At 42.3% G+C, this 26,664-nt stretch overlaps 1 protein-coding gene across 4 annotated transcripts in view; it reads left to right on the forward strand.

Annotated features, from left to right (window-relative positions):
* The window catches only part of LOC146962056 (MAM domain-containing glycosylphosphatidylinositol anchor protein 2), a 208,092-nt gene that overhangs the window by 177,722 nt on the left and 3,706 nt on the right, over positions 1-26,664 (forward strand). For 2 of the 4 annotated variants that reach the window (XM_085771362.1, XM_085771360.1), the window contains exons 12-17: positions 1,863-2,040; positions 11,716-11,736; positions 14,086-14,241; positions 18,459-18,620; positions 25,438-25,568; positions 26,160-26,256. In XM_085771362.1, coding sequence (XP_085627488.1) covers positions 1,863-2,040; positions 11,716-11,736; positions 14,086-14,241; positions 18,459-18,620; positions 25,438-25,568; positions 26,160-26,256 — 745 coding nt within the window. The remainder of the gene's footprint in view (positions 1-1,862; positions 2,041-11,715; positions 11,737-14,085; positions 14,242-18,458; positions 18,621-25,437; positions 25,569-26,159; positions 26,257-26,664) is intronic. The other 2 variants (XM_085771361.1, XM_085771363.1) reach the window with 1 other exon arrangement.

A 26,664-nucleotide genomic window follows, 5' to 3' on the forward strand; every position in this document is an offset into this window, starting at 1 on the left:
ACTGTGTTCTCTTGTTGTTTCACCGCAGTTTTTGGGAGTTACTGTGAAAACCACCCACAAATATATCCCAAATAAGATCACGTTGAGTCAAGATATTTATCCACATGACGTAGCAGACCTTTAATGTCCCAAAAATGACAAAATCTCATTTTTGACAAAAAATGAGTTACCCCCTTCTTGCGTTGTAGGGCAATAACTGTCACTACACCGCTGCTGCAGAGTGATCAGAATTACATTGACATTTTTAATATGCAGCACAGATGCATTTTCAAAGTGGGAGAGATAATGTCCGTGTTGTTTTACGTGAATATGTTTTAGGATTTGTGTCCAGGCTCCGGTCATTCTCCATAATAAAGCTGACTGGCTGACTTTGGGGTTTAGGGAGCTTAGAGTTTTTGTAGGCATCAGCAGCTAGCTCAAGTACGTACCCCTCAAGTGGTCTGATAAATGATGCTTGATGTTCTTGTTTAAGTTTTCTTCTATTCAGTTTTTTCTTAAAAGGTAATAAAGCTGGAGGTATACAGAGTAGACACTAGGTCAAACAGGCCTGGACTCTGTCTCAGTGCAACAGCTGCTTCATACTTAATATAATGTGCTCTCTTTGCCCTGTCCACTTCCAGCCAGCCGAGAAGAACATCAATATTAGCCTAAGACAAAAAACATTTGAACCTCCGTAGGCATAGTAGTAGACGCTTCCGAGTTTGTCCGGAGGGTACAAGCTTCGCCAAGTTCATGGAGGTGTTCTCTGAGCTGCTCAGGTGCTTTTTTGTTGAAGTTATTCTTCTCACTGAGTTGTAGTTGTACAACTTCATCTGTGAACAGGAACCTCTGGAGCTGTTGGGAATGCTGTCTGCCAACATGTGCCCACTTGGGCTCATAGAACTGTTGGTAACTTGATGCGATACAATGCAATACAATGCAATACAATGCAATACGATGCGATACGATACGATACGACACAACACGATATGATACAATACGATACGACACATATGATACGATACGACATGATATGATATGATACGATACGATACGATACGATACAGTACAGTACAGTACAATACAATACGATACGTCATGATACGATACAACACGACACAATATGATATGATACGATACGATACGACATGACATGACATGACATGACATGACATGATATGATATGATATGATATGATATGATATGATATGATACGATACGATACGATACGATATGATATGATAAGAATGACTTTATTAATCCCCAGAGGGAAATTAATTTGTCTGGCAGCTCATCTACCTTTTGCAGAAGAATTAAAAAGCCTGATGGCTGAAGGTACAAAGGATCTTCTATATCTTCGTCCACAACCTGCAGTTTTTTTGGTCCATTAAGGTGTTACGAAGTGGATGAGGTGTATTTTGGAGATTTTCAAATAATTTACATACATTTCAATATTCTAAAGCATGTCATCTAGTCTGGTGGTCGCTTACAGAGAATTTAGAAGAAAGGAAAACTGTCCATTTAGTTCACTGATTTGCTTAGTTAGAGTTTAATTCAAATAAAGAGACAATTTCTTGTCTTCAAATAAGTGACATTTTACTTAAGATTGTCTTTAGTATACCAGGAAATTATGGGATGACTTATGTTTTGCTTGTCTGAAACCTTCAGGTTTGATATGTGAAACAAATCATTTCACTGATGATTACAAACCTGTTGTCGGTGTGAGCGTCAGATCAGGGTTAGAAGACTCTGGTTGACATTTCAAGCTATTTGTTAAGTCACTCATGTATAACAGTGTGTGTGTTTGTGTTTGTTCCTCAAGAAGCTGAAGTTGTGTGTGTTCCTCAGCGATCAAACCTCCTGTGGTTTCTCTCTTTATCCAGATGGGGTTGCAGCGCTGGTGGGAACAAGAGATCCCTGTGGATGGAACAATCAACAAAGGAGAGCTCATGACGCACAACCTGACCGAGCTGATAAAGCCTGAATCGTTTGAAGTGCGCCTCACCCCCATCACGCGTTTCGGAGAGGGCGACTCCACCATCCGAATCGTCACCTACAGCGGTAAGTGCTGCCTGCTCTGCTTATTCTAGGGAGGTCCTGTGTGGTCAGCTGTCACCGGTCCACTCATCCTGTAGTTGGTGGGGGGGGGGGGGTTACGTGGAGAAACACAGGGGTCGGGCGGACGCCGGAGAGCAACGTTCACTTTCACTTACACATGTGGTTGCGCAGGTGGAAGAATCATGGCGCCATCTGGTCGTGTTAGTTTTCCTTCAGCTATAACCCAGAAACCAACTCCAGCTCCAGTTCTGTGCTGCTGCATTATGACACATGTTCATCAACACTGATGGATATCAAAAGTTCCCGTTGGTATCAGCAATCATTATAATGATCAGGATGATGATGTATTATGTATGATATGTGTGAGGCAGCACCAGTAAAATGTGAACTCATTAAAATGATTTGAATTGCATCCAACACATCCAGTCATCAGAAGACAGCTTGAAAATCAGCTTGCTGTGCTCCTTCGCCGGTTTGAGCTAAATGAATGCTGATCAACTGACAAATCATCTCTTCCGCATGACCTTTATCGCCTGAGTCAGGTCTATCCTGGACCGGGGCAAAGGCTGATGACTTGTTTCTGTGCTTCAGAGATCATCCTGACATCAAGACATCTGATGACTCATACATTTAGCAGCAGTAGATTCAAACATGTTCCACCCCTACGAAAAAAAGAAGAATTTAATAACACAATAATATAAATAGACAATAGCATAGTGTGTCTCTTGCAGGTTTTGAATCAGGACTGCAGTTCTAGTGAAGCAGCCAGAATGACATCATGGAGATAGCTGGGCACTGCTCAGGCCAGTGAGAATACATCAAACCACACTGTATTTCTCTGCAGAATGAAATGAAATGGCAGCTTGGTACTGTAGGTTCTTCAGCCCATTGGGATGATATACTGGCTGAAATACAAAAGCTACAGTAGCCTCCACAGTTGGCCTGAGCAGTGCCAGTGCACAGATGCACAGGTACTTGAGATGTGGATTTTGAGAAACAAACTGGCTGACTGCTCTCTGTCTATCACCGGCTGCTGAGCTCTTCCTGAGTGGTGCTGCTGCTGCTGCATTTGTGAATAATTCAGTTTCACTGCAGCTCATAATGACTGGTGAAAAGAGAATCAGGAAAGAGGAGAAGAGAAACAGACATTAAGTTTCCCTGCTGTTATTTTTGCAGTATAGTGTGTGGTTTTGTGCAGCCTGCGCCGAAACCTTGAGTCCAGCCCGAAACGGAATCAAACTGAAACCAATCAAAGGGAAGTAAAGACAATTGAGGCTAATTAAGACGGAGAGAGGAACAGACGGAGAGATGGAAGCGACCGAGTTGTGATTGACGAGAAAAGGGAGATACAGAGGAACAAAGTAAAGAAGAAGAGAAAAAAAAACAAGGAAAAAAGGGAGCCAGTGTGAATCGCCTGCCCGACTGGAGACTGGACTAATTATCACTCTAGGGCTGCTCTGTTCTCCCACGCACAGCACAGTGTCACTGCAGCAGGCGAAACGTAGGACTGAGCCCAATCCACTCGGCTCAGGGAGCGTGTCCCGCAAGACGTCCCGACTGACGTGTGAAATGCAGCTCAGGATCGCGTCCATTATCACCTCTCCTTTCATCATCTGCAGTCCTAACACGATGGCTTCATGATTTCATGGGGGCCCGTAGAACAGAAATGAATGTGTTGTAATTATGTTATTTGTTATATATTGATATATAAATCATCAATATGTTCACAGAGGGTCTCATCCTACCTGTGGTGGATGTACTTAAAAAATGATGTCTCATGGAAGAAAGAGAAGCACAGTTGTTCTTGAGATGTCTCTGCATTTGGCACTTTCTCTATCAACAGCCAAACTTCTGAGTCAGGGACACATCAAGGAATTGGGCATTAATTGCAAATTAGATTTAGTGGGAAAGGGGCCACTTGTTGAGGGTATACTCAAAGAATCCAAAGCAACACAGACTGTTCAAGTAGAAGTCATCCACTCTTAAAGGAATAGTTCACCAAAAAATGAAATACAGTCATAGTGACTCACTCAGTGATGCTGATGAATACTCCGGAGTAGTTTTTTATTCCTCAAAGTGCATCTGGAGACCTGGGAGGCCGGTTCGTAGTCCAACGAAAACTTTATATGAGATTAACAGGGCCTGACACAAAAACGTCCATAAAACTACACAAATACCATTTAACATTCCTCCACACTGCTCGTCCACTGCAATCTAAGTGTCCTGAAGGGAGATAGTCCAGAGTTTACCCGAAACGACGTCATTTAGGAATAAAAAAAACTACTCCGGGGTATTCATCAGCATGAGGGTGAGTCACTGAATTGAGTCACTTTGTGACTGAATTTCATTGTTTTGTGAACTATTCCTTTAAGAATCATATATAAACATTAAATCCTAGTTAAATCAACAAGAGTGAATGTATAATGAGGAGGTTTGTTTGGTGGAGGAAGCTGGGGCAAAAAGAATGGCTTTTGCAGGGGTGTTAAATACTGAGCAGATTAATAAGAAGGAGATGTTATACAGTAGTTGAATATGATTGAATAATATTAGTCAGCTCGTAGCCAAGCAGTTGGAGAATGAGCCGGCGATTGCAAAGCATTTCAAAAGCAGCTAATGCCAATCTGCTGGGGCAAGGCCAACTTTTGAATTGATGCTAATGCAAAGCTCAGTTTCCTTACGTGAGTTCCAAATCCATAATCCAGTGTGTTTACATTTTGTTTCCGTGAAACAGTCATTAAGACATCTTGATTTCTGAGTGTGTCATTGTACTCCCCCACAATGCGACGCACAATGGAAAGAGGAGAAGCAACAAGATGTAAATAATTACGAGGAACTGTGGACGCTGGTAACACCTTTATTAACACCTTTTTTATATATTTTAACAGCAAATACTGTACTCGGATGAGTAGTACACACTGTATGTACTTAGTATGCATGTGATGTAGGAAGAAAAGCCTGTGTTGCTTGTCTGAGCTCCTCCGACTTTAAACTTAGTTGCTCGTGCCAAAGACATAGGCTACCTGTGCAGATGGCAGGAAGGAAGCACAACATCACAGGTGTGCACTTGCCAAAATGTCCCAGTTTCCTTTGCACCAGCCCAGCTGGTTATATCATCTGTCTCCACACTTAAACATGTGAGGCAAAAGTGCAACTATCTTGATGTTTAATAAGGTGAAAGTGTTTTTTACTACTTTTCACAACCAACCTACACATGTTTGCCAACCAATTTAATAGTTCTATGTTTAGAATTTTGTATCTGAATATTTTTCAGTTCTTACTCATAGCCTTGAATTCTGTTCATCATTCTTTACTGCACACTGCCTTAGGCTGTGTGCTTACATGTGGGACAAATAAAACCTTAACATTTTTAATCAAAAACCTTAAAATAACACTCTTAAAACTGACAAACTGCTGTGATTTCAATGTCAGTTTGTTCCAATGCATGATGGTTTTACACAATCACACACAATCAAAACTGCATGCAGGTTGGGAGTCTTTAAATAAGCCCCAAGTGTACATATAAGTGTATTAGGAGTGTTTGTGTGTTTACCATAGAGTGTGGAACAAGGCTGCTTCCTGCCTTTCACTACAGCATATAAACTACAGCCCCGTGACCCTGAGAGTAAAATGTGTGTGTGTGTGTGTGTGTGTGTAGACACAAACAGCAAAGCAAGTAAATAACCAAGCAAGGTTAAACATCACTGCCCTACTGTGTCTAAAATCAAAGTGTGTGCAAGTTTTTCTCGCCATCATCCAACACGTCGAAGGACCATTGTGATGCAACGTAAAACAAATGGTAACAGTTTTTCTATGGGATGGCAGGGAAACACAAAAGCAGTTACAGTGTCCCCAGCTGTAGGATGAAGGATGGTCGTGTCACCAAGCTCCATAGACACTCTTAAATTTTGCTGCAGTGACAAACTCAGCATCTGTTTGGCGTTCCTCATAACACATCTCTCTCTCTCTCTCTCTCTCTCTCTCTCTCCGCCAAGACGGGGGATTTAATGTTTAAGCCTCCTGTCAACTCTCACAGTAAAACACCACTGCTATTTCTTAATATTCCATTTTTATTCATCTCATGGCGACATATAGAGTCAGATGCCTCTCCCAGAGTCAGATGCCACTAAATCTCACATTAATTACAGTCCTCTCCTGCTCCTGATGTTTTCTATTGCCTGCAAACCCCATTTTCAGTCCCTAAGCTAAGCTAAGCTAAGCTAACCAGCTGCTGCCTGCCGCCAGATATTTTGAGAGAATAGATTGGTTTCAATCCTCAATTCTCTACAAGACGAGAAATTTGAATGAAAGCGAATTAATCTATTTCCCAAAATGCTGAATCGTTAGCATAATATTGATATTGCAGGGGTTTTTTTTTACAAAATGATGAAATACAAAAAAAATACTGATATATTGCAGAAACAAAGAAATGTGTCACAGTGGAGAAATGCTCTGCGGAGATTAGCGCAGCTTCTATCTTATCACAGATTTTATTTTTAATACATGCTCAGGAATACTGTGCTTATGGATCATAAGGAATCTTCTATCTGAATCCTTCATGGAGTACAACCTGCCAACTCTTTGGTCGTGCCGTGTGAATATACGCTTTGTGTGTCTGTTTAGACCGGCTGCGCTCTCGTCGTGTGATTCATGGATTGCTTCACACTCAAATGGGTTCCTTTGCTTGAGATGGTAAAATAATTCTCTTGCATTTCCCCCTTTTCTCCTGACATTGCCTACACAACACATTATGTCCATTTGTTGTGGATGCAACCTTTTATCCTTTTATACCCAAGCCACTACAGTAAGTTGCTTCTCTTGTATCCCATTATAACCATGACATTAAATGCATCAACACATTGCACCAGCATTAATAACTTATGACAAATTCTCATCACAAAGAAGATATCGGTGATTTAGTACGACACACCTTTCATTGTTTCCATTGGTTGTACGTTTGCATTACTTTTCCTTTTGTCTAATTGCACGTCTCACGCTGGGTGACTTTCTTTTTTCCACACTTTTTTTTTAAACATTTAAACCACAGTCTGTAGTTAGAGTCATCCATGTGGAAGTCCATTAAGGATTCAGTAGCTTGCATCAGTGTAGCATATGTTGGCTGACGCAGGAACAGGACAACACATACTCAAGGAAATGAATGTACAGTACATGCATTGCCTGTTACTGGGTGTGTCGCTGCAGGAGCAGTAGGAGAGACTGCATGGGGTAAGTTGAGCATAGGGGCAAGTTGAGCCACCCCTTGTTGCTAGGAAACCATAAGAAAAATTGAGCATGTGACCAAATATTTATGAGCAAGGCATCATTTCATGGAGTCTGTGAACAAAATCGTTTGACATTTATGTCCAAAAAAACATTTTTCACTCTCGAAAGTGAATTTAGTCGATCATATGTTTCATGAGGATTGTGTTTAGTCCAAAAGAGATAGTTATATATTTGTTTTACATCAGATCTGGTATCTATCGGCTGCAATATGAGGTAGTAAACACAGCATGAAAGTGCACCATTTTAGCTGTGGGGACTAATAAAGTCAATATGGTAGCTGTGGGGTAAGTTGAGCCACCTGTTGATCCACCATGTTTGATTTAATTATTAAATCAAGATTCTGGATTTGTATGATTACATATTCCTGAGAAGAGACCAAGTTGTTTATGGTGAGGCCAAGCTTTACTTCCAAAGAGAAAGATGAGGGATTCTTCCCAAGATGCACTGTAATCGCAAAACTCCCCAAACCTCAGTGAGTTGGTTTCTCAGCAGCAGGTCCCAGCAGTTTTTACTTACCTGCAACCTGGACGGGTGGAGTATTAAGTATAGGGGGGGGTTGGGAGATGGATGGAAGGGAAGGAGGAGGGTGGCTCAATTTACCATGCTCCTATGCTCAGTTTACCCCATACAGTACACGGGATAAGTTGTACCACAAGACCACTTTTTTTTTTTGACATGCTGTATTATCAACACAGTTATGTTTACAGCTGTTTGTAGGGATGTACATTACAATATCCTGAAATATATGTACTGTAGATGTATTAGTTAGCAACAAAACTATAATTCCTTTGATGTAGTGATCCTGAATATGAAAAGTGTCTTAAAGGGATAGTTCAACATTTTGGCAAATAATAACGTTACGAGACAGAGTTGTTTTATAGGGATTATGACAATGGGCCAATTTGCCAAAATGTTGAACTATCCCTTTAACTTACCCCAATCTCCAGTTTGATGGAAGGACACAATAGTGTGATGTTGCCTGGGTACATTTTGTCAATGAGACATGAAGGGAAGATTGCTGAATTACATTTACCCACAGTGTTATTATTCCAACTTATGGCTGGAGCTGTGAAGCAATCACAGGGCTTTCTCAGACCGTCATGGCACCCACCCAGACCCCTAAACATGATGGATGGCGATGTTGCGATGCTGGAGAGCGTGGATTATATGAGGTCAGCTGACAAAAAAAAAAAAAAAAAAAGGCAAAGGAAAAAGACGCCGGGCTCCTGTTGTCTATGAGGACACTTGGCTGCAGCCATGGAATTGTCTGCTGCTTTGTAATACAACCGCAGACCAGCGGGCAGGGAATCCTGCCAAGATGAAGTCAGTGTTTGTATCTGAAACAGCCTCCACGGACCACTGTCCTTTGACGGTCAATGAGCTCACTTTGTGTTTCAATCAAAATTAGGCAATTTGGATGGAAAGCCACTCATGCATCAGGCAGCAGTTTGTTTTGTCCTCTCAGTTGGAAAAGTAGAAACCAGGAGTCAGGCAGACACGCACCTCGTACGTGGGCTGAGTACATGACCTGTCGCAACACAAGTTTTCAAAGAGCTCACTTCACTCAGAGATGGCTGGGACTGTTTATCTTGAGAACTATCAAAATTACATTTCATCCTTGATCATTATGTGAGGCTCCTGGCTGAGGGGGAAAGCGGGGTGCTGCAGCATTAAGAGAGAAATGAGAGATATATTTTTAAAGCTTTTGCAACTTGCTCGAGGGAGCTTCACGCCTGTGCTTTAACAACACTGCACTCTGAGAAGAGCATTTTAGGTCTACTTACATTTTCAGGGGCTACAAAAGTATTTAAAGACAAAAAAAAAACATTCTGAAAAGAATGATTCATATCAAACTGGTTGAGTAAACAACACATCTTGAGTCTCAATTTATTTTATTCTGTGTTTGTTTTACCCACATCCGGTAGCCATCCAATTTGGAAACTAAATCATCTGTTAGTGTGCGTCTGTGTGTTTTAAAGGAAGTGTGTGCATGCACAGCAGTAGTAAAGTAGCCTCTGGGTTTCCTCAGTGCGTGGCTTGATTTCCTCAGTGGGGGTAGAGACACAGCCTGAGCAGACACATTCATCTGGACTAAGGCACAGGGAGACTGTGCAAGCTGCAGGTAAAAAAAAATAAAAAACTGACAACGAAACATATTTTCATAACCACAGTCTTGGAAGAAAGAAAGAGAAAGGAGGGGTCAGGATTGGGGGAGGAAGTGAGGAGAGTTGCAAGAAACGAGAAGCTGGAGATGGAGGAGAAGGGGTGGGAGGGAGGATGGGGAGGTGGGAGTAGAAGGGGGGGCTGAAAGAATAGAGTTTTGTCGGAAAACTCAGCATCCGTTTCACAGGCCCCAGGCTCTTAGTTGTCATCTGAAACATTTTCTCTGCTACAGCCCGGATGATTTCCTCCCTCTCCGCGCACTCTTTCAATGCAGCAGCAGCGGCGGTGGCGGCGGTGGTGGTGGAGCTCTGTGCAAGTCCAGTGTTACGTTCACTGGGAAGCAGCAGCAGAGTGTTGGGATGCTGATATTTTCACAATCAGTAACATGAAAGACTATTAAAGCTTTTATACAACAATGGGGTACAGCCAGTTCTTTCCACGCTCGTGCCTCTCACTCACGGCGAGGATTCAGCTGCAGCGTTGCAGTTCACTGAATGTTTCATATGATCCAATTGGAATTGCAACGATTTGTTCTCTTTGTTTCCCTCTGTGTGTGTGTGACCATGAGCCTTACAACCACTACATGAGTTTCTGCTTTTAGAAAAGACCACTTCCAGCAGACCTGTGGCGCAATAGCCCTCTCCTCATTACATGTTTTCCTTTGTAGGAATGATTAGTTGTTACTCACTTTAATTGGTTGGATTAAAATCAATCCCTCCCCCCCATGAACAGCAAGGTTTCATAAATCACAGAGCAACATAGTTTTGCGGTAAAGCTGATGTATCGCATCTATTCAGCCGGTCAGCAATCGATCATGAAAATGCCCATGAATCTTCTTGACAGGTTAAATGGTATTTACTCTGCAAAAAGTGAAGTGCCGGCTAACTGGCTTGTTGCAACTCTGCGTGATACCCTTGACCTTTCTGTGTTTGCCGTGGCAGCAGCCTCTTAAATTATCAATGAGGGAAGCATTGAACCGTGGTTGGCTGGACAGAATGCAAAAGAAGCCTTGCCATGATTTGGGTGCAGGAATCAACTCATCAGCGTTTGATCAAAAAAGTTTCTGTAAGAACACAGAAAGAATCAAGGATGCTACAGAGAAGTTATTAGCTGACACTTGTGATTATTACTCATTTTTTGTATGATTTATTGGCTTCTAAATGGAAGTATAAAATAGGCTTAGTGCTCTAAGTGGAAGTCACCTTGGTCAAGAACATCAGCAATGCCGGTAAATGGCAATAAAGATAAGCAGTTGCGCTATAAGCTTATTAATGTGGTCCGGCTGCTCTTCCTAATCCCTCTGTCTTTTACATTTGATAACAGGCAGAGAACGTCTGCTGTCACCTTTTCCACTTCAAAATCCCAGACATCTCTTTTCTTTCTGCTTAATAATCACTGTATTGTGTGTGCCGGTGGATTGCCTCCCGTTTGTCTGTGTGTATTTTCAGTTTGTTTGCACACAGTGAAAAGCAGCACAGCTTGACGAAGATGAGGCGCACGCTCTCTCTCACGGTCTTCTAATATCGCACAATATTTTTTTCAATATGTCTCATGGGCTCCTTTGGTTTGGTTTTATATATGGTCTTTAATGAGCTCTCCAACAAACAGCGGACGACAGCAGGACGAGAGGTTAAGAGCAGCAGCTACTGTAGTGTGTACATGCGTGTGTTAGTAACCTGTAGCTTAGTGCGCCGAACAGCCAAGGTGTGTTTTAAAGGAGACATATTCTGCCCCTTTTCCACAAATTCAAATAGTTCCCAGGTGTCTTAAAGACATGTCTGTGACATGCTTCAGTCAAAAAACCCCAAGGATCAAACATCACAGCTCTTTTCATCCTCTTAAAACAGCCCTGTTCAGAACGGCTGGTTTCAGTGCCTGTCCCTTTAAATGCAAATGATCCACTGCTTGCCCCGCCCCTTCTACCGGTACCAGGTAGGGGTGGGGTTATGCAAATTCGACTAGTTACATCATCACCCGAGGAAACAGCTTGTAAAACTACATGGATTTCAACCTAGGGAGCCTGAAAATTACAGATTTTTTTTGTCAATTCTCACATTTTGGGGGCTAAAAGGCAAGAAAAACACCCAAATATAAGTTAAAGAGCCTTCAGAAAGTGATATTTCCATAATATGTCCCATTTAAGGTGCGACAGTTTGATTGTATGTGTGTGTGCTTGTGTGTGTCAGCTAAGATATTCTTGTATTAATGACTGTCCCTGACCTTTCTCTTTCACAGCTCCCATCAACCCTCATCTGAGTAAGTAATGTGAACCTCACTTTGCATTTCTCATCAGTGCGAGCGCCTCCTGTTGCAGCACAGCCTGTGGGAACAGTGGGGAAAGTTAAAGCATGTGCACACGCCGTGGAGATCTGACTCTCCACATGTCACACTGCACTGGAGGATCTGTCTAAGCGCAGCTAAACCAAGTATGATAGATAAGACGATCCCGTAGGAGCTGAGGGTAAAACCTGTGTCGGGCTGTTTGACATGTTGAGGGCTTTAAGTCTCTGCAGGACACGGCGCTGCTGTATGTTTGCATGTGATCCGTGATTGTGTGTACGTCTGTTGCACGCTCTGTGTTTTGCAAGCATCACTTATGCATGCATCTGTGCCGTTTTTGTGTTTTATATTCGTTAATGTTTAGTCCCATTTGTGACGCATTTCATTGTTGAGACTTTACAAATTTGCATTGTTCACGCCTTGAGAATCCACACTTAATCACTGTTTGCTGTGCTGCAGTGTGCTGCTGTGTATTGCGGTTTATTTATTTATATAGATATATATTTTGGTGGGTGTTCACACAAACATTGCCAACATAATAACAAACATCCTAATCACCAACATCATTATCCAAATCCCTGAAGGAAACTATCTTACCTGCACGCCTCCTCTTCCTCCCTCCTTCCTCTGACTATCCTCCCAAATCCTCCCATCTCTCTGCCGGGTGCAGGAGGCGAAAACATTTAGTTTAGCTCACAGTGGACGGGGGCGTCGGTGTCTAGCGCCAGGAGCTAGACCTCCATTTAAATCTGCATGCCTATGAGGAGAGGAGTCAAGAGTGCCTTCAACCTGGCCTCTTCCTCCACTCTCCCACTCCACCACCTCTCCCTCTCCTGCTCACTTCCCGTCTCTTTTCTCTTCCCCTCTCTGCCTCGCAGCGCCGCTGCCCTCTTCCATCCCTCGGCCCATCCACCCACTCTCTGCCTCTCTCTGTATACGTTACCTCCATTACCTGAGTAAAAGCTGCAGATTCTGCTCCTCTCAAGGTCACCACTCCAAACTGCTCCCAGCTACGTTTTAATAAATCAATGAATATTTATCAGAACACATGCCCGCATCCTGAATCTAAATGCTCGTTTTTACTATCTCTTTGAGGACAGCGCTCAGCGACGCCATGTCCTCTGGTTAGGTGTTTTGCTTTGTTTGTTACATGAATTAAATAGGGGTTTTGACATCGTTGATCTCTCCTCTACCCCTTAATTAAAGTGAGTGGGCTGTTCCCCACGCGTGCCATTTCTGACTATTCATTAGTATATTACTGTAAGTGTTCAACATTCCCTGACATGCGACCCATCATAACCTCATGCTGGAGCAACAATTACTCTTTTTCTTTTTTTTGAAGGGTGACAATCCCACACTTTCATTCCCCCTCTGCACACTCCAATAGTTTAAAAATTGCTGTCAAAGGGGCGTTGAGAGCAACAGAGGAGAGAGGAGGGCGAAGGGGAGAGGAGGAAGAGGGAAGATGAGGAGGGGCGGAGGGGGGGGGGACCTAATATCTCCACCTGCACACCCACTACAGAGAAGATGGAGAGTGATGGAGAAGCAGGAAGGCGGGGTCCATTTTTAAAAACTGATTATATAGAGTCTTACCAGTGAGATACCACAAAACACCCAAGGACAGTCTCCTCATTTTTACTTTCCCCTGTGAAAAAAAGAGAGTTATTCAGAACTGTTATTACAGCAGTTCAACAGATTCACTTCTCATGTGGGAAACACGACTCCCGCAATGTCAAGCAACATCAAGAAAACCCATTAATACCTTTGAAAAATCATTATTTACTGTTTCTAACCTCTTTCACATGAGATTTGTGTCTGATTTTATATTATTTACTGAGGCGGTGTGTGTGAGTGTGTGTTTATTGAATGCTATCCATCATGATTCAGTGGAGGGCTGTCATGGTATAGCCTCTAATAACCAGTTTTGATACACACACACACACACACACACACACAGTGCTGTTGGGTGTATCCAGGGTGCAGCACAGTCTCTGCAGAGACTTTCGGTTTTGAACTGAACCAAACTGCATGTCGTTGTTGAGGAAAGACAGAACGCACTCAGCAACGTCTCCGTAACAGTCAGCGAGTGATCACGTCTTAATTTAGAAATTCTGCTCACCAGATCATATGGTGTAATTAGGACTGGGCTGTTGTATATCCCCCCTGAGACACACACACACACACACCCCAGGAAATCTCATAAATATACAATAGGTGTCACACTGCTCGCATACTGTGCTGTAGCTTCTAGGCTTTGTGTAACTTTTTTCTTTCTTTTGTAATGATGCGAATGCGGGAGCTGAGTTGTGTTCTGTCGCTCACTAGGAGAGTTCCACTGCAGCTTTGAGGAGGAGCCCATCTGCATGTTCACCCAGGACAAGAACGATGATTTTGATTGGACGCGGCACAGTGCTGCTACCCGCGACACCAAGTATACACCCAACACCGGGCCCAGTGGCGATCGCGCTGGATCCAAGCAGGGTAGGTATTCCTTCAGGTCTGATTGACGTTTATTAAACCCCCTGCCTGAACAGCGATTGTCCAATCAGAGCCTCTCCTCAGCTCCTTATTGTTTGCTTAGTACTGTTTTATGTTTACTGTATAGCAGTGTAGGCGTGTGTCAAACTGAGCTGGAATTGTATTGGAAACTCTGAGTTAGTAGTGTGAATAAGTGTGCCTATGTTTCACACATACTTGGACAGAATTACATTTCCCATGACACTTAGCATGATTACGTAGTATGTAAAAAGTATAGATACATAGATAGATACATATCATATACACACAACAGTGAAGTAGAGCAACCGACCATGCTGAGCAATTACATTTCTCAGATGTGGATTTATGTATCATATTGTAAAAAAAAATATGCACCAACAGGAAAAAAAACAAACACACTAGGTGGAGAGATTATTGCCAGCTGTCAGAGTGGCTCTGAAAACACTGCACCTGCTCATTGGATTGGAAATGAGATGGCTGAATGCACACACGTTCAAATGGACACCGCATTGTTATTTCGTATATAATCCATGCATAAATACAGGATCTCCCGCAGCATGCGGATGAACTGTAATTATCATGTTACTTACTGCTAAATGACGTGACAAGACATAGAATTAGTAACGTTGCCTGTTCGTTATGTCATAGCTTGGTTACTGAACATGGCACCCAGAAATTTCCACTTTTTGAAACGCTGAAATAGGTTGGAAAGTTTAGAGTTATTTCCAAACTGCAAAATAGATGATTTCAGCTGCAGTCATCGTGTCACCAGTGGCTTGATGCAGTGTAATCTCACAGTGAGCAGTTTGACCAGTTATTTTCCAGGTTCCATCTGTAAGCAGTGTTGGGCACGTTACTTTAAAAAAGTTTATAGCAATTAGTTATAGTTACTAGTTACTTTCCCCAAAAAGTAACTGAGTTAGTAATTGGATTAAAGGGATAGTTCAACATTTTGGTTTGTTACCTTTAATTGTCGGTGCAAGCTGTTTTTAGAACGTTGGAGCAGAGCCACGAGCTGCTCAGAGGTACGCTACTGTACAGAAGCTAACAGGATTTCTTGGTTTCCCTCATCAAATACACAATCCAACAACTCCAAAATGCTCTCGTGGACAAGTTGTGACCTGCACATTCACCACGCTATGAGATAATAATGGAACGTTACGAGTTACGAGCTGTTTTTGAGGCAAATGCAGAGACTGCTTGCCAAAAAACTGAATGAATTTACCTCGCAAACAACTCTGTCAAGTTACGTTCCATTATTATTTCATAGCATGGAGAATGACAATGGGCCAATTTACCAAAATGTTGAACTTTCCCTTTAATACATCATAAAAGTAACTTATTCCCAGGACAGTAACTATTCTTTTTTATAATATGCTCAAATATGTCAAATTACTTGGATTTGCCCCCCTAATCCCCTAAACATAACCCTAACCTCCCGTTTATATGGAACCAATTAAAGATAGGTAAACAAAGATAAACAACTTGTGTATAAATGTGTATATACTGTAACGTACACTTTAAAGGGTGAATTTCTTTGTGATGGGACTTCTTGAGTCAAGAAACGGCGTGAGCCTGTTGCTGTTTATGTGGGCACCTAAACCACAGCAACCTGCACAGTAATTAGTATTCAATATGTTACTTACTGTACATGTGCAGGTATTTCATATTCAACAATTTGAACAGCAAATTAACAAAATTGGATTTGTAGGAAGGAATCCATCTAAGGACTCGTATAAAATCCTCTGATGGAGGTTGTCTGTGGTGGAGGAGAAGTGCCTATTATGGCGCTGTGGCACCAGCAGCAGCTGATGCAGTAAATAATGCATCAGCTTTAATCACCTAATGGTTTCAAAATGTCCAGCATTTCATTACCGGCCCCATTCCTCTTTGAGAATAATTATCTGATATGAGATTCAACTGAGGGAGATATTCCATTTGATTTTGGCTGGAGGGGCGTGGAGCTGCTCACTAGCTACCTTCCCTGCGCCTGTGGCTGGGTAGAGATTGGCCTCAGATTATGTGGCTCAGGCGCAATCACAGAACAGTTTGACTCGCTGCCATTGCCGCCGCTGTCCACGACTGTCAGACCACGGGAGCATAAATGTAACCCCATTGTTATCATCTCCATTTTGCCCCTGGTTGTTGCTATTAGTAAAAGGAGAGCTGTCCTTCGTAGAAGGCCCTTCTCCTTATCTCTTATACGGAAGGTTTAATTTCCATCATCCTATCACAGACCGGCTGAGAAAGCAGCTGAGCATGACCAAGGATGCCGCGCTCTTACCCAGTGTTTAGAGTGAGGACGGTGTGAGAGCAGTCATGGGATTCTGAACACTGCGTTCTTATTTTTCAGGGTGTGTCTGCTGTTTGTGCAGCTTCCCACTGAGCCACAGTGACTATGTCCATAAGCCATATTCACATATTTACTGCACTACATACCTAAGTATTCACAGGAGACATTTGATTGGTAACAACTTAAATGAACTGGATGTTTTTGGCCAACAGCTAATAAACAGATTAATTGCCAGCATCTGGGATTGTGATGATTAACAAGACTCTTAGCCAAGATGTCTGATGAACCTTTTATACACACAGTTTTAATAATTGTATTTTATTTATCCTTTAGCCAAAGTTAATGGAGATCCAAATAAATGAAATATCTCGAAAGCCATTGTGGGTAAACCCTCATTTCAAATTATGTCTAGAGCACAATCCATAAAAAAGAACAATACACAGAGCAGAGTTGGAAGACACATGCAAGCACATTCAGACAACAACAATGTACAATCATCATTTAAAAACAGTTGCAATTAAAAGAACAGGTATTTTCAATGTTTTCAAACTGGCCTAAGGTACCAAATATATTGATTTTTAGGGTCTGTTGAAGAAACTATAAACTACAGTATAAGCAGATTTACCGAATTTGTAATTTGTCTGAGGAACATTATCACTTGAGTGGGTTGAATTGTTTTGGAGACGCCCGTTTAATAAGTTACTGAGGTATGGTGGCGTGTGTCCTGTTAAAACCTTGTAGATAAAAAGATGATAATGAATGTCTCTGATGGATGAAGGTGCCCATCCCACTTTTTCCTTCAGTGTGCAGTGATGAATCTGAGAGCAGAGTGGTATATTGAGTCAAATGAAGCAAGAGTATAGGCAGATGCATGTTTGTATGATGTCACCATAGTCCAGAACAGGCATGAATACAGCGTCGATGATTCGTTTCCTGTCGAGCAGTGGGAAGCTTGATTTGTTCCTGTATAAGTATCCTTTTTTTCATTTTAATCTAACTGTGAGGTCATCAATATGAAATTTAGACCAAGTTTTTGGTCTAATCAGATACCTAAATACAATACCTGTCCAAAAAAAAAAAAAGAGTCACCACTTTTATTATTACATTTAACTAAGCTAATACTGTAGGTAAGAGCCTCCCATTGGATAATTACTGCATGGATGATTATGTTTCAGCGGGCAACAACTTATTTAACCTTGATGCAGTCTCATTTCTTAAACAACCATGTTGGAAGACACATCCTGTGGTTGTGGAAAAGATGTTAATTTGTGTCAAATTACTGACATGCAAGCATCAAGCAAATAAAACATCTAAGGAAATCGCTGAGACTTCTAAAATTGGGTTAATAACTGTCCAACACATTATTAAAAACTGGAAGGAGAGTGGGGAACCATCATCTTCATGGAAGAAATGTGGTCCAATGTGACCACAGAGTCCAGACCTTAACCCCATTAAGAATCTTTGGAAATAAATATTGTGACATTGCAGAAGCTTATTGAAATGATGCCACAACGAATGCATTCAGTAATCAAAGCTAAAGGCAACCCAAAAAATATTAGTGTCTGACTTTATTTTGGGATGGGCAGTGCATTTCTATTCTTCCTTTGAATGTTATGTCCTGTTAAAGTAGTGATGTGTAAACTGTCGTCTGCCTTATTTCTGGCTCTTGAGAAGATTTTATGTATGGTTTTGTCCACGTTGAGAGTGAGATTATAGAGGGAATGCTGGAGTTTGTTGAAAGCTTGCAATGATTATTATTACATTCATTATTCTTTAATTGTTGGTCATCCTGAAAAATTATAGCAGCTTTAAGATAAAGGAAGTTACATCATAGTCGTAAATCTTACTCTCAGTATCTTTCCATAAATATATACATACTCATAAATTCATGTCCCTGTGTTTCAAGGTTTCTACATGTACATCGAGACGTCGAGGCCGCGGAAGGAAGGGGACCAGGCTCGGCTTGTGAGTCCGTTTTTCAACGTAGCGCCGAAAAACCCGTACGGTATCACCAACCCACCCGCCTACTGCTTCGGCTTCTTCTACCACATGTATGGAAAACACATAGGTAAGTGAGATACACTCCCCATACGCTTGGCCGACCTCAGCTTGTAGAAGAAACAACCGTGTTGTTCTTTGAAGTAATCTGTGGAGAGGATCCTCTTAATTAAACTCATTGCTCAATAGTTCATTGAAATAGATGAAGAATGAATAATTACTCTCATTCTTTAAAGATTTTGTCGCCGCTCTGTCCTCTGGTTGCTTAAGCAGCAAAAGCATCTTCAAGTGAAACTAAAAATTGCCTTGGCAATGCTCTGCTAAATGAAGGGGATGCACTCTTATCTGTGCAGAACTAACCAGTCAGTGAGAAAACACCACAAATTTTACTCAACAAAAAAAGAAAAACGTCATCAAGCATCTGTCGGACATCACAGTGGCTTTCAAATCTAAATTGAGAGATGAGACTGTTGAAATTGCTGTCCACCACATACGTGTTTCCCAGTGGGCTTTTCTCTTTGTGTGTGTGTGTGTGTGTGTGTGTGTGTGTGTGCGTGTGCGTGTGGGTGAAAGAAGTTTGTTTGTGAGACAGGAAACACAGGACTCACGCTGTGCTGTAAAAAAGGAAATACAAGCAGCAGAATTTCAGTCATTACCAGAGAGTTTTTCTCCACGTTGGGTGCAGTTGGGAGTTTGGTGTTTTCATGTTAAAATGTTCTAAATGCAGCTTTTAGATGTTTCAAGCAAAGGGTATCTCACTCTCACAACAAAGCCCTACACAGGTGTGTACACAATCCTGGGCGTCAGCTCTCACACTCTTCTGTGAATGCAGATAACAAACCTGTTTGGCCCATTTGAAGATGGCTGAGCAACTGAAGGAGTACTCACATCTCTGACTCGCTGGCCTTCTCCACCAGGGACCCAATCAGCCAACCACAAGCACTCCTGCTCTCTTGAGTGCGTTGGTGTTTGTGCTGCTGGTGTGTTTGTGAATGAGGGAGTGCCGAGCGAGATTGGATCTCGGCTGGAAAAACTGCAGGTTCACACAATCGTTGAGGGCCACTAGTGAAAATTTGTCTGCCCCGGCTTATCATGAGCTACCGCGCAGGTCCACAACGCATGTGAGAGGGCAGCTACGGGTGGGGCAGTTTGTTAGACCAGTGTTTCTCAACCAGGGGTACTCGGACCCCCAGTGGTACTTGGTGTAATTGGAAATATTTAAAATGATAAAATATAATTTTATTGAGACACTCCGCTCCTCCAGCATTTCAGTGAACAGTCCCCATTAATTTCTTAAAGGGATGGTTCAACATTGCCATAATCCCTATACAGAGGCTCATGGGATTTCTTGGTTTCCCTCATCAAACTCATCAAATACACAATCCAACAACTCCAAAACGCTCTTCTGGATAAGTTGTGACCTGCACATTCACCACGCTATGAGATAATAATGGAACGTTACAGTACGAGACAGAGTTGTTTTCGAGGTAAATCCAAGCAAAACCGCTGATGCGCGTTACCTTCGGGGGCACTTTTCCGGCAAGCAGTCTCTGCATTTACCCCTAAAACAACTACATCTCGAAATGTTCCGTTATTATCTCATAGCGTGGTGAATGTGCAGGTCACAACTTGTCCACCAGAGCATTTTGGAGTTGTTGGATTGTGTATTTGATGAGTTTGATGAGAGAAACCAAGAAATCCCATGAGCCTCCGTAGCATAGCTCTGAGCAGCTCGCGGCTCTGCTCCGCCGTTCTAAAAAATAGCTTGCACCGACAATTAAAGGTAACAAACCTACTGGTATGACTATAGGGATTATGGCAATGGGCCAATTTGCCAAAATGTTGAACTATCCCTTTAATTGCGCTTTTATTGTGAAATATCAAACAGGATTGTGGTATAGCAACTTTTAGAAATTAACTTTTCAACTTACATTTGTTGAAATGTGTTTTTTACCTTCAAGGGAGTACATAAATTAGCTGTTTGTTACACATATCTGAAAAACACAGCTTTTGCATATTTGCCTTCTAATAAATATTAGATGGTGTAATTAAAAAGGCTACTTTTTGGGAGATGTGGGCGTCCTCAGGTTTGCTAAAAATATGCAGGGGTCCAGTGCCGCATGAAGGTTGAGAACCACTGTGTTAGACAACAAACTGATGTTGTGCTCTGCTCAAAGCATGTCTCTTTCATGTGATGCTCTCTGCTTTTAAGCAACGCAAAATTTTCAAAACTCTGATTGAGTCCATTGCAGAGATATTAACTGAACCAGTGTGAATGGTTCTCAAACCAGTGCAGCTCCCTCTGTGTCCTTTATAGCTGCATTCGTGCATGATGTGACCTGTTTTGTTGTTGTAGTCATCAACTGTCCAGCTCCAGCGTGTCTTAGGTCACTGCACCGTTGTGTGGTACTGACTCACATCTTGGACTATTTATCGCTTGTTGTTGCCCAAACCACCAGATGACTTTGGCTTTTAATCTACCACACGGGCGCCGCTCTCCAGCACAGCTGTGTTCTGCCATGGAGTATCACCTTTTACATTTGAATTTTTAAAAAATACTCTAAAAATAAGAAATACCACTTCACCAAAGACATGTTTTAGCTCATAAAAGAAAAATAAGTCGAGGGTAGATAGAGAGGCAGTGAACAGAGAAATGTGGAAAGTAAATCAACACACAGAAGGGACAAGCGGTGGCACTTTTATGAGTATTAAACTTGAACTTGACATTCAGTACAGTAACTGAAACGCCACAGACTGGAAAATATACTCCTCTCTTTCCAACAGCGTGTTTACAGTGAACATTTGGCTGCTTTTAGCTCAGTATTCTAGCGAGACATCGGTGGTATCATCTCGTCTCCACCCTCCACCTGCTCCGCTGAGCTGAACCTGCTGCTCCGACCTCGGCCCACCCGGCTCTTCCCTGCTCTGCTTTCTCTGTGGCTCTTAGAGAACGGATTAATATATTCTTGCGATTCTTATGTCATTCACCACATAAGATTCACATTATTCCCTTTGAAGTTTGTTTAACGACTCTTTATTTGCATTAATAATATAAAGAGGTTTGCAGATTGCTCCACTGAGTAATACACTGTTTTTCTCATTTGGGGATAAACTGCAGCCTACAGTAAAGAGGTTTTTCTTATTTTGTTACTGAGAATTTTCAATGCAACACTACTTCTTTTTTTTTCTTTCTTTTTTTTTTGGCATGACCTAGTGAGCTCACCGTTTTATTCCATGCCATCCATTATGAACACTTTGAAACTGTGAATACTCCACAATCATGAATGACCAGAACATTGTAAAAGGTAATACTGATTATTTGAACATTTCCTCTAGCAGGGGCACCACACAAAGTAAAAGTGAAGTATATAGGTCAATGCAGATTGAAGTGCAAACCTCTTAAAAAAACGGCACTAAAACTATTTTCACAGCTACAAATCAGCGGGGATAAGTGGGAAATTTTGCTTCCCATAACATGAGTGGGCCGACCCTTTGGCACCGAGTCGACAACAGGACGCCGCAAGGGCTGAAATTCAGCCAAGCTACTTTTCTAGCCGTCCTCAGAGCAGAGGCCGAATGGAAGTGTCCAGGTGGGAGGGGACGGACCAAACATCTGGAGAGGTGGAGAGAATGTAAGGATAGAGGTGTTGGACGGCTACTCAGCAGGGAGATGAGAGCTCCTCCGGCACCCTGCCGAGGTTGAGTAGGCCATGACATTTCCAATTTGCTCAAATTGATCGCCAGCCAGACCCTCTCTTCTCTGCCCTCCCCGTCTGTGGTGAAGCCCATGCCCAGACTGTGGCGTGTTATGATGAATGGGCTAAATGTCAAGGACTTGAAACCCAGCTCAGATCCTCTATAGCTACGCTCCATTTAGTATTCTGCCTCTCCAGCCGTGAAAGAAATTTGCCCCCGAGCTCAGGAATGTAGGTTTGTGATGTTTTCTGCCTAGAGAATGAATGTTTATGACAAATGGTCCAAATAATATATGTTCACATGTTGCTGTATTATTTTCTCTCATCATCACACAGAAGTTTTGTTGTTTTAAGTTGTGGAGTTGTGGCGTTTTCATATTTAGAGCTGTGAGTCACAAAGCCATCAAACGTGGCGCGGCTCCGTCTTGAAACGCTGGAAGTTTTGATTCTCTCTGGGACGGCGCCGCTGAGGTGAGTCACAGTCAAGTTGTGGCACGGCAGCGCTAAAGGCCACAATCAGTCGATAAGGAGTCTCGCCTACACACTGATGAAAACAGTGGCACAGGCTCAAAGAAACTCCTCCGTAGTTAGCCAGCGGGGGGATACCTGAGACAAGGTCACACTTAATTACTGAAGCGCACATCAAAGTTTGCCTTTGGAGCCCGTGTCGCATTTGTTTATAGGATTAAGTCTCCAGCAAAGCACACCAAGCAAGTCTGTTTTAAGCCTGACCTTCTGAGAAGCAATGGAGTCATCCTTTCATTAGCAAGGAGGGTGGTACCACACCTTCGATCCCCCACTCTCACTCTGCCGCTCAGCGCGTAATTGAAAAATTTCCAGTAGCAATTTCTCACTTTTCTTCCAGACTCACATCTTCCTCCTCTCAGATCTTTTTAAATTTCACAAGTGTCTGCCACAGGTATTTCTTTAAGAAAAAAAAAAAAAGGGTACTCCAAAGAATATACAGCAGATGCCTTTGCTCGGGATGTGATGACACTGACATAACCACCTACATCGCATTGAGTTCAAAGAAAATGTAAGCCAGCCAGCTCAGCAAGAATCCTCCTACATCCTGAACACTTCAGTGGTAGATGAAACCGCAGGTCATGTTCTGTACAAGAGCTCATCTCTCACTGGAGATTGTGCTGTCGTTGGGGAAAGTGTACAGCGTTGCTGATGAGAGAGTATGAACAGGGACATACAGTATGGCTCCCCTCCGTTTCAGCGCCTTGGTTTTTTTTCTCTATACGGTAATGAGGCACCTCGCTGAGGCAAAGACGCATCAAAAAGCAAGGTTTCCGTCTTAGACGCCGCTGTTTCTGCTCATCAGCTGTGTCAATGCCAAGGTGCTTCTTTTCCATACTTGTGAAATTCACTTGACTTCAGAGCGGTGGTCCTACTGAGCCCGGCGATGGTGTCGGTGTCAATAAACTGATTTGGGCCCCTCAGATCCCGCTTCCTTTTGGCCCACCGCAAGAGGTCGGCCCTCTCTCCTATATACACACATTCCTGCCGCATGGCAAATAGGAAAAACTAACACAATCAGTGTGTTTGGAGAGCCTGAGTAAAGTAGTTGCACCCAGTGTCATCATCTGACAGTTTTATATCAAAGCCCAGGGCCAGACAAGAAGAGAGTCTTCAAGTCAGAACTGCTATATAGTCTATTCTGTCTCAATAAGAGACTGTATTTCTGTGTTATTGTAAGGAGTTATATCTATGAATTCAGCTGAAATGGGTTTGTCAGGTTGCATTTTGGGATGCAGAGTTGGATCCAGCAGAGACATCCAGTAGTTTCTCCTGTGCAGCTTTGGTGGAGGTGGCACAGGAAGCTGCTCAGGGCAGAGACAGTTTGAAACGAACACTAAATTAGATAAGAACAGGAAAAGTATTTGCACTCAAGAAAAATTCCCATCACACATCACCCATTAATGATAATTAATTTGGATTATTATGAGCTAGAGAATAATTTACCATCACTTACGGAACCACAGTTTTAATAAATGTATCAATTCACAAGACCTGAGTTTAACCTTTGCTACTGGTTGGCTCTGCTCTGAATGCAGAAGAATACATAAATCTGAAATGCAGGAGACAGCGGTGAATATTAAACTTTAAAGTCCGGATCCAATCTCTCCTGCAGTTTTACCCTGGAGTTCACAGTCCAATCCCCCCTACTGTTTGTCAGTGGTTTGGTGGTATATTATAATAATTGTCAAGTCGTTCTGAACCTGCTGTTAAACTACATAGACCAGTTAGAGCCAGCTTTCCCAACTTTTATTGCTCTTTATCAGTGAGAGCCCTACAAGGGGAGTGGAAAAACATAAAATTATGACTTTTATTTTTAAATTTAATTTAAATCTAACAAAGATCTTTCACACTGAAGTGTCAGTATGTGTTGGTCACTCCTCAACCAACCTGCTGATACAGACTGCAGTTAGAGGAACTGCATGAAGTGGAAAAGTGTTTGCCAGTGATTAAATAACATTCACGGCCAAGTCTAGTCGAAGTATGAAATTATTTGGTATTTATTTTAATTTATCGGGGTAAAAGGGAATGTAAATGTATTGCTTTACAAGCAACATTTCAGCACCCAATTAAGACTGGTCCAGAGCATTATGTGTTCTTTGCAGGTCGTTATAGAGTAAGCTCAAAATAAACAGTTCAAAGTTATTAACATAACTGCCAGAAGCCATAAGTGTGGGGGGAAAAAAATTAGAAAACTGGAAACTTTCAGAGAAAACTTTGACTAGCCCACAAAACCAACATTTGCACTGTGTCTGGGAAATTTTTCCTTCCACACAAATCAGTCTGACTCATTTCTGCATACAAAAGAGCGCTGAGAGGTGGGGACAACAGACCACCTGGAGGACTGTTGACCTACTTTAGTTTAAAAGCAGTGTATTGTTGGGAGCACAGCAGGGAGGAATGAATGCACCAGGTTTAATGTAATTACCACAAAAATAGTTTTTAAAATGACAGTGTACTGTACTATTATTATCAAGCTTTACTGTATGTTCAGTAGCAAATGTTCCATGGTTCAGTGCAGGTCTGCGCAGGGCCATTTATATTTAGTTGGAACGTGTGTGTGTGTGTGTGTGTGTGTGTGTGTGTGTGTGTGTGTGTGTGTGTGTGTGTGTGTGTGTGTGTGTGTGTGTTTGCACTGACCTGTATGTGTCCGTCCTCTTCATGCAGGAACACTGAACGCCTTCCTAAAGCAGAAGGGCCAGACGACCTCCGAGGGTCCTGTGTGGTCGCTAAGTGGTAACCAAGGTGACCGCTGGAAGCAGGCCAAAGTAAGCATCCATCCAACGGCGTCCTTCCAGGTGAGACCAGAAAATCTTCATCAATCCAACCAACACCTAGCAGCATTCCCCCTGCCGCCCTTTATTTTCCTCTCTGCCTGTGTTTGTATAGCGAAGTATTAGTTTCCTCGGGGCCTGCATATTGATGTAGCGCTTCACAAGCCTCGATATTAAGCAGAGAAGTGGACGGGATCCATACACATTGTTTGCTATGGAGAAAGCAATATCACTCACAGTGCGCCATTACGAAGCCTAATCTTTGTGAGTGGCGAATATAGGACTTCAATATTCTCCATCATTTTCACGGCTGCAGTTGTGGAAAATAATTACAGTTTCAGCTGCACCTCTGTGTTTTGTCTTTATTTGCACTCTCACTTTTAACTGTCCCAGCACCACAAGCATTCTTACTTTTTAAATTTTTTGACATTAAAAATTGAAATAAACACTTGCCACCTGCTGTTATTTTTTATGAGGAGCTATTTAACCAAATTACACAGTGTATTTATTTAGATGTTATCATGCTGTGGTGCTAATTTCTTGTTTTTGTGGACTATCAAGGCTGCACTGACAAAAAAAACGAAAAAAAAAAAAACCGTGTTATTTTCCCTCTAGGTGGTACTGGAAGGTATCCGGGGACCAGGCATTGAAGGAGACATCGCCATCGATGATGTCACTCTGGAGGAAGGGGAGTGTCGAGGCCCGCCGTCCAGTGAGTAGCGCCAAATGTCCCCTCTTCTGTCCCTCTGTCTTACCTGAACTCCAGGTCCCCCCCCCGCCCACCTCGCTGGACAACGCTGAGATTAACGAGAGGGGATCTAATCTTAGACAGAAGCCAGTTTTGGACTACCATCTCATGGGGAAAACACAGTTGTCATAGTAACAGTGTTGTACTCACATGAATGATAGCCATGCTGGCTGAGTGGAGCTGATCGTAATTGCGCTGTAGGAACAAACAGAAGGTAAAAGCAGAAAGCAGGACACAGAGAATGGTCGGCAGATAAATGTCATCTTTGTTATTTAACTTCTGTTATTTATAATTGGAGGAGCATTATTTCCAAAAGGCTGTACAACACTGACCTCCATTTAACATACCGTACTACAGCATACTTTTTCATAT

Source organism: Trachurus japonicus, chromosome 24 (assembly GCF_045865225.1).
Source record: "Trachurus japonicus isolate A0001 chromosome 24, Traja_1.0".
Taxonomy (NCBI): Eukaryota; Metazoa; Chordata; class Actinopteri; order Carangiformes; family Carangidae; genus Trachurus; species Trachurus japonicus.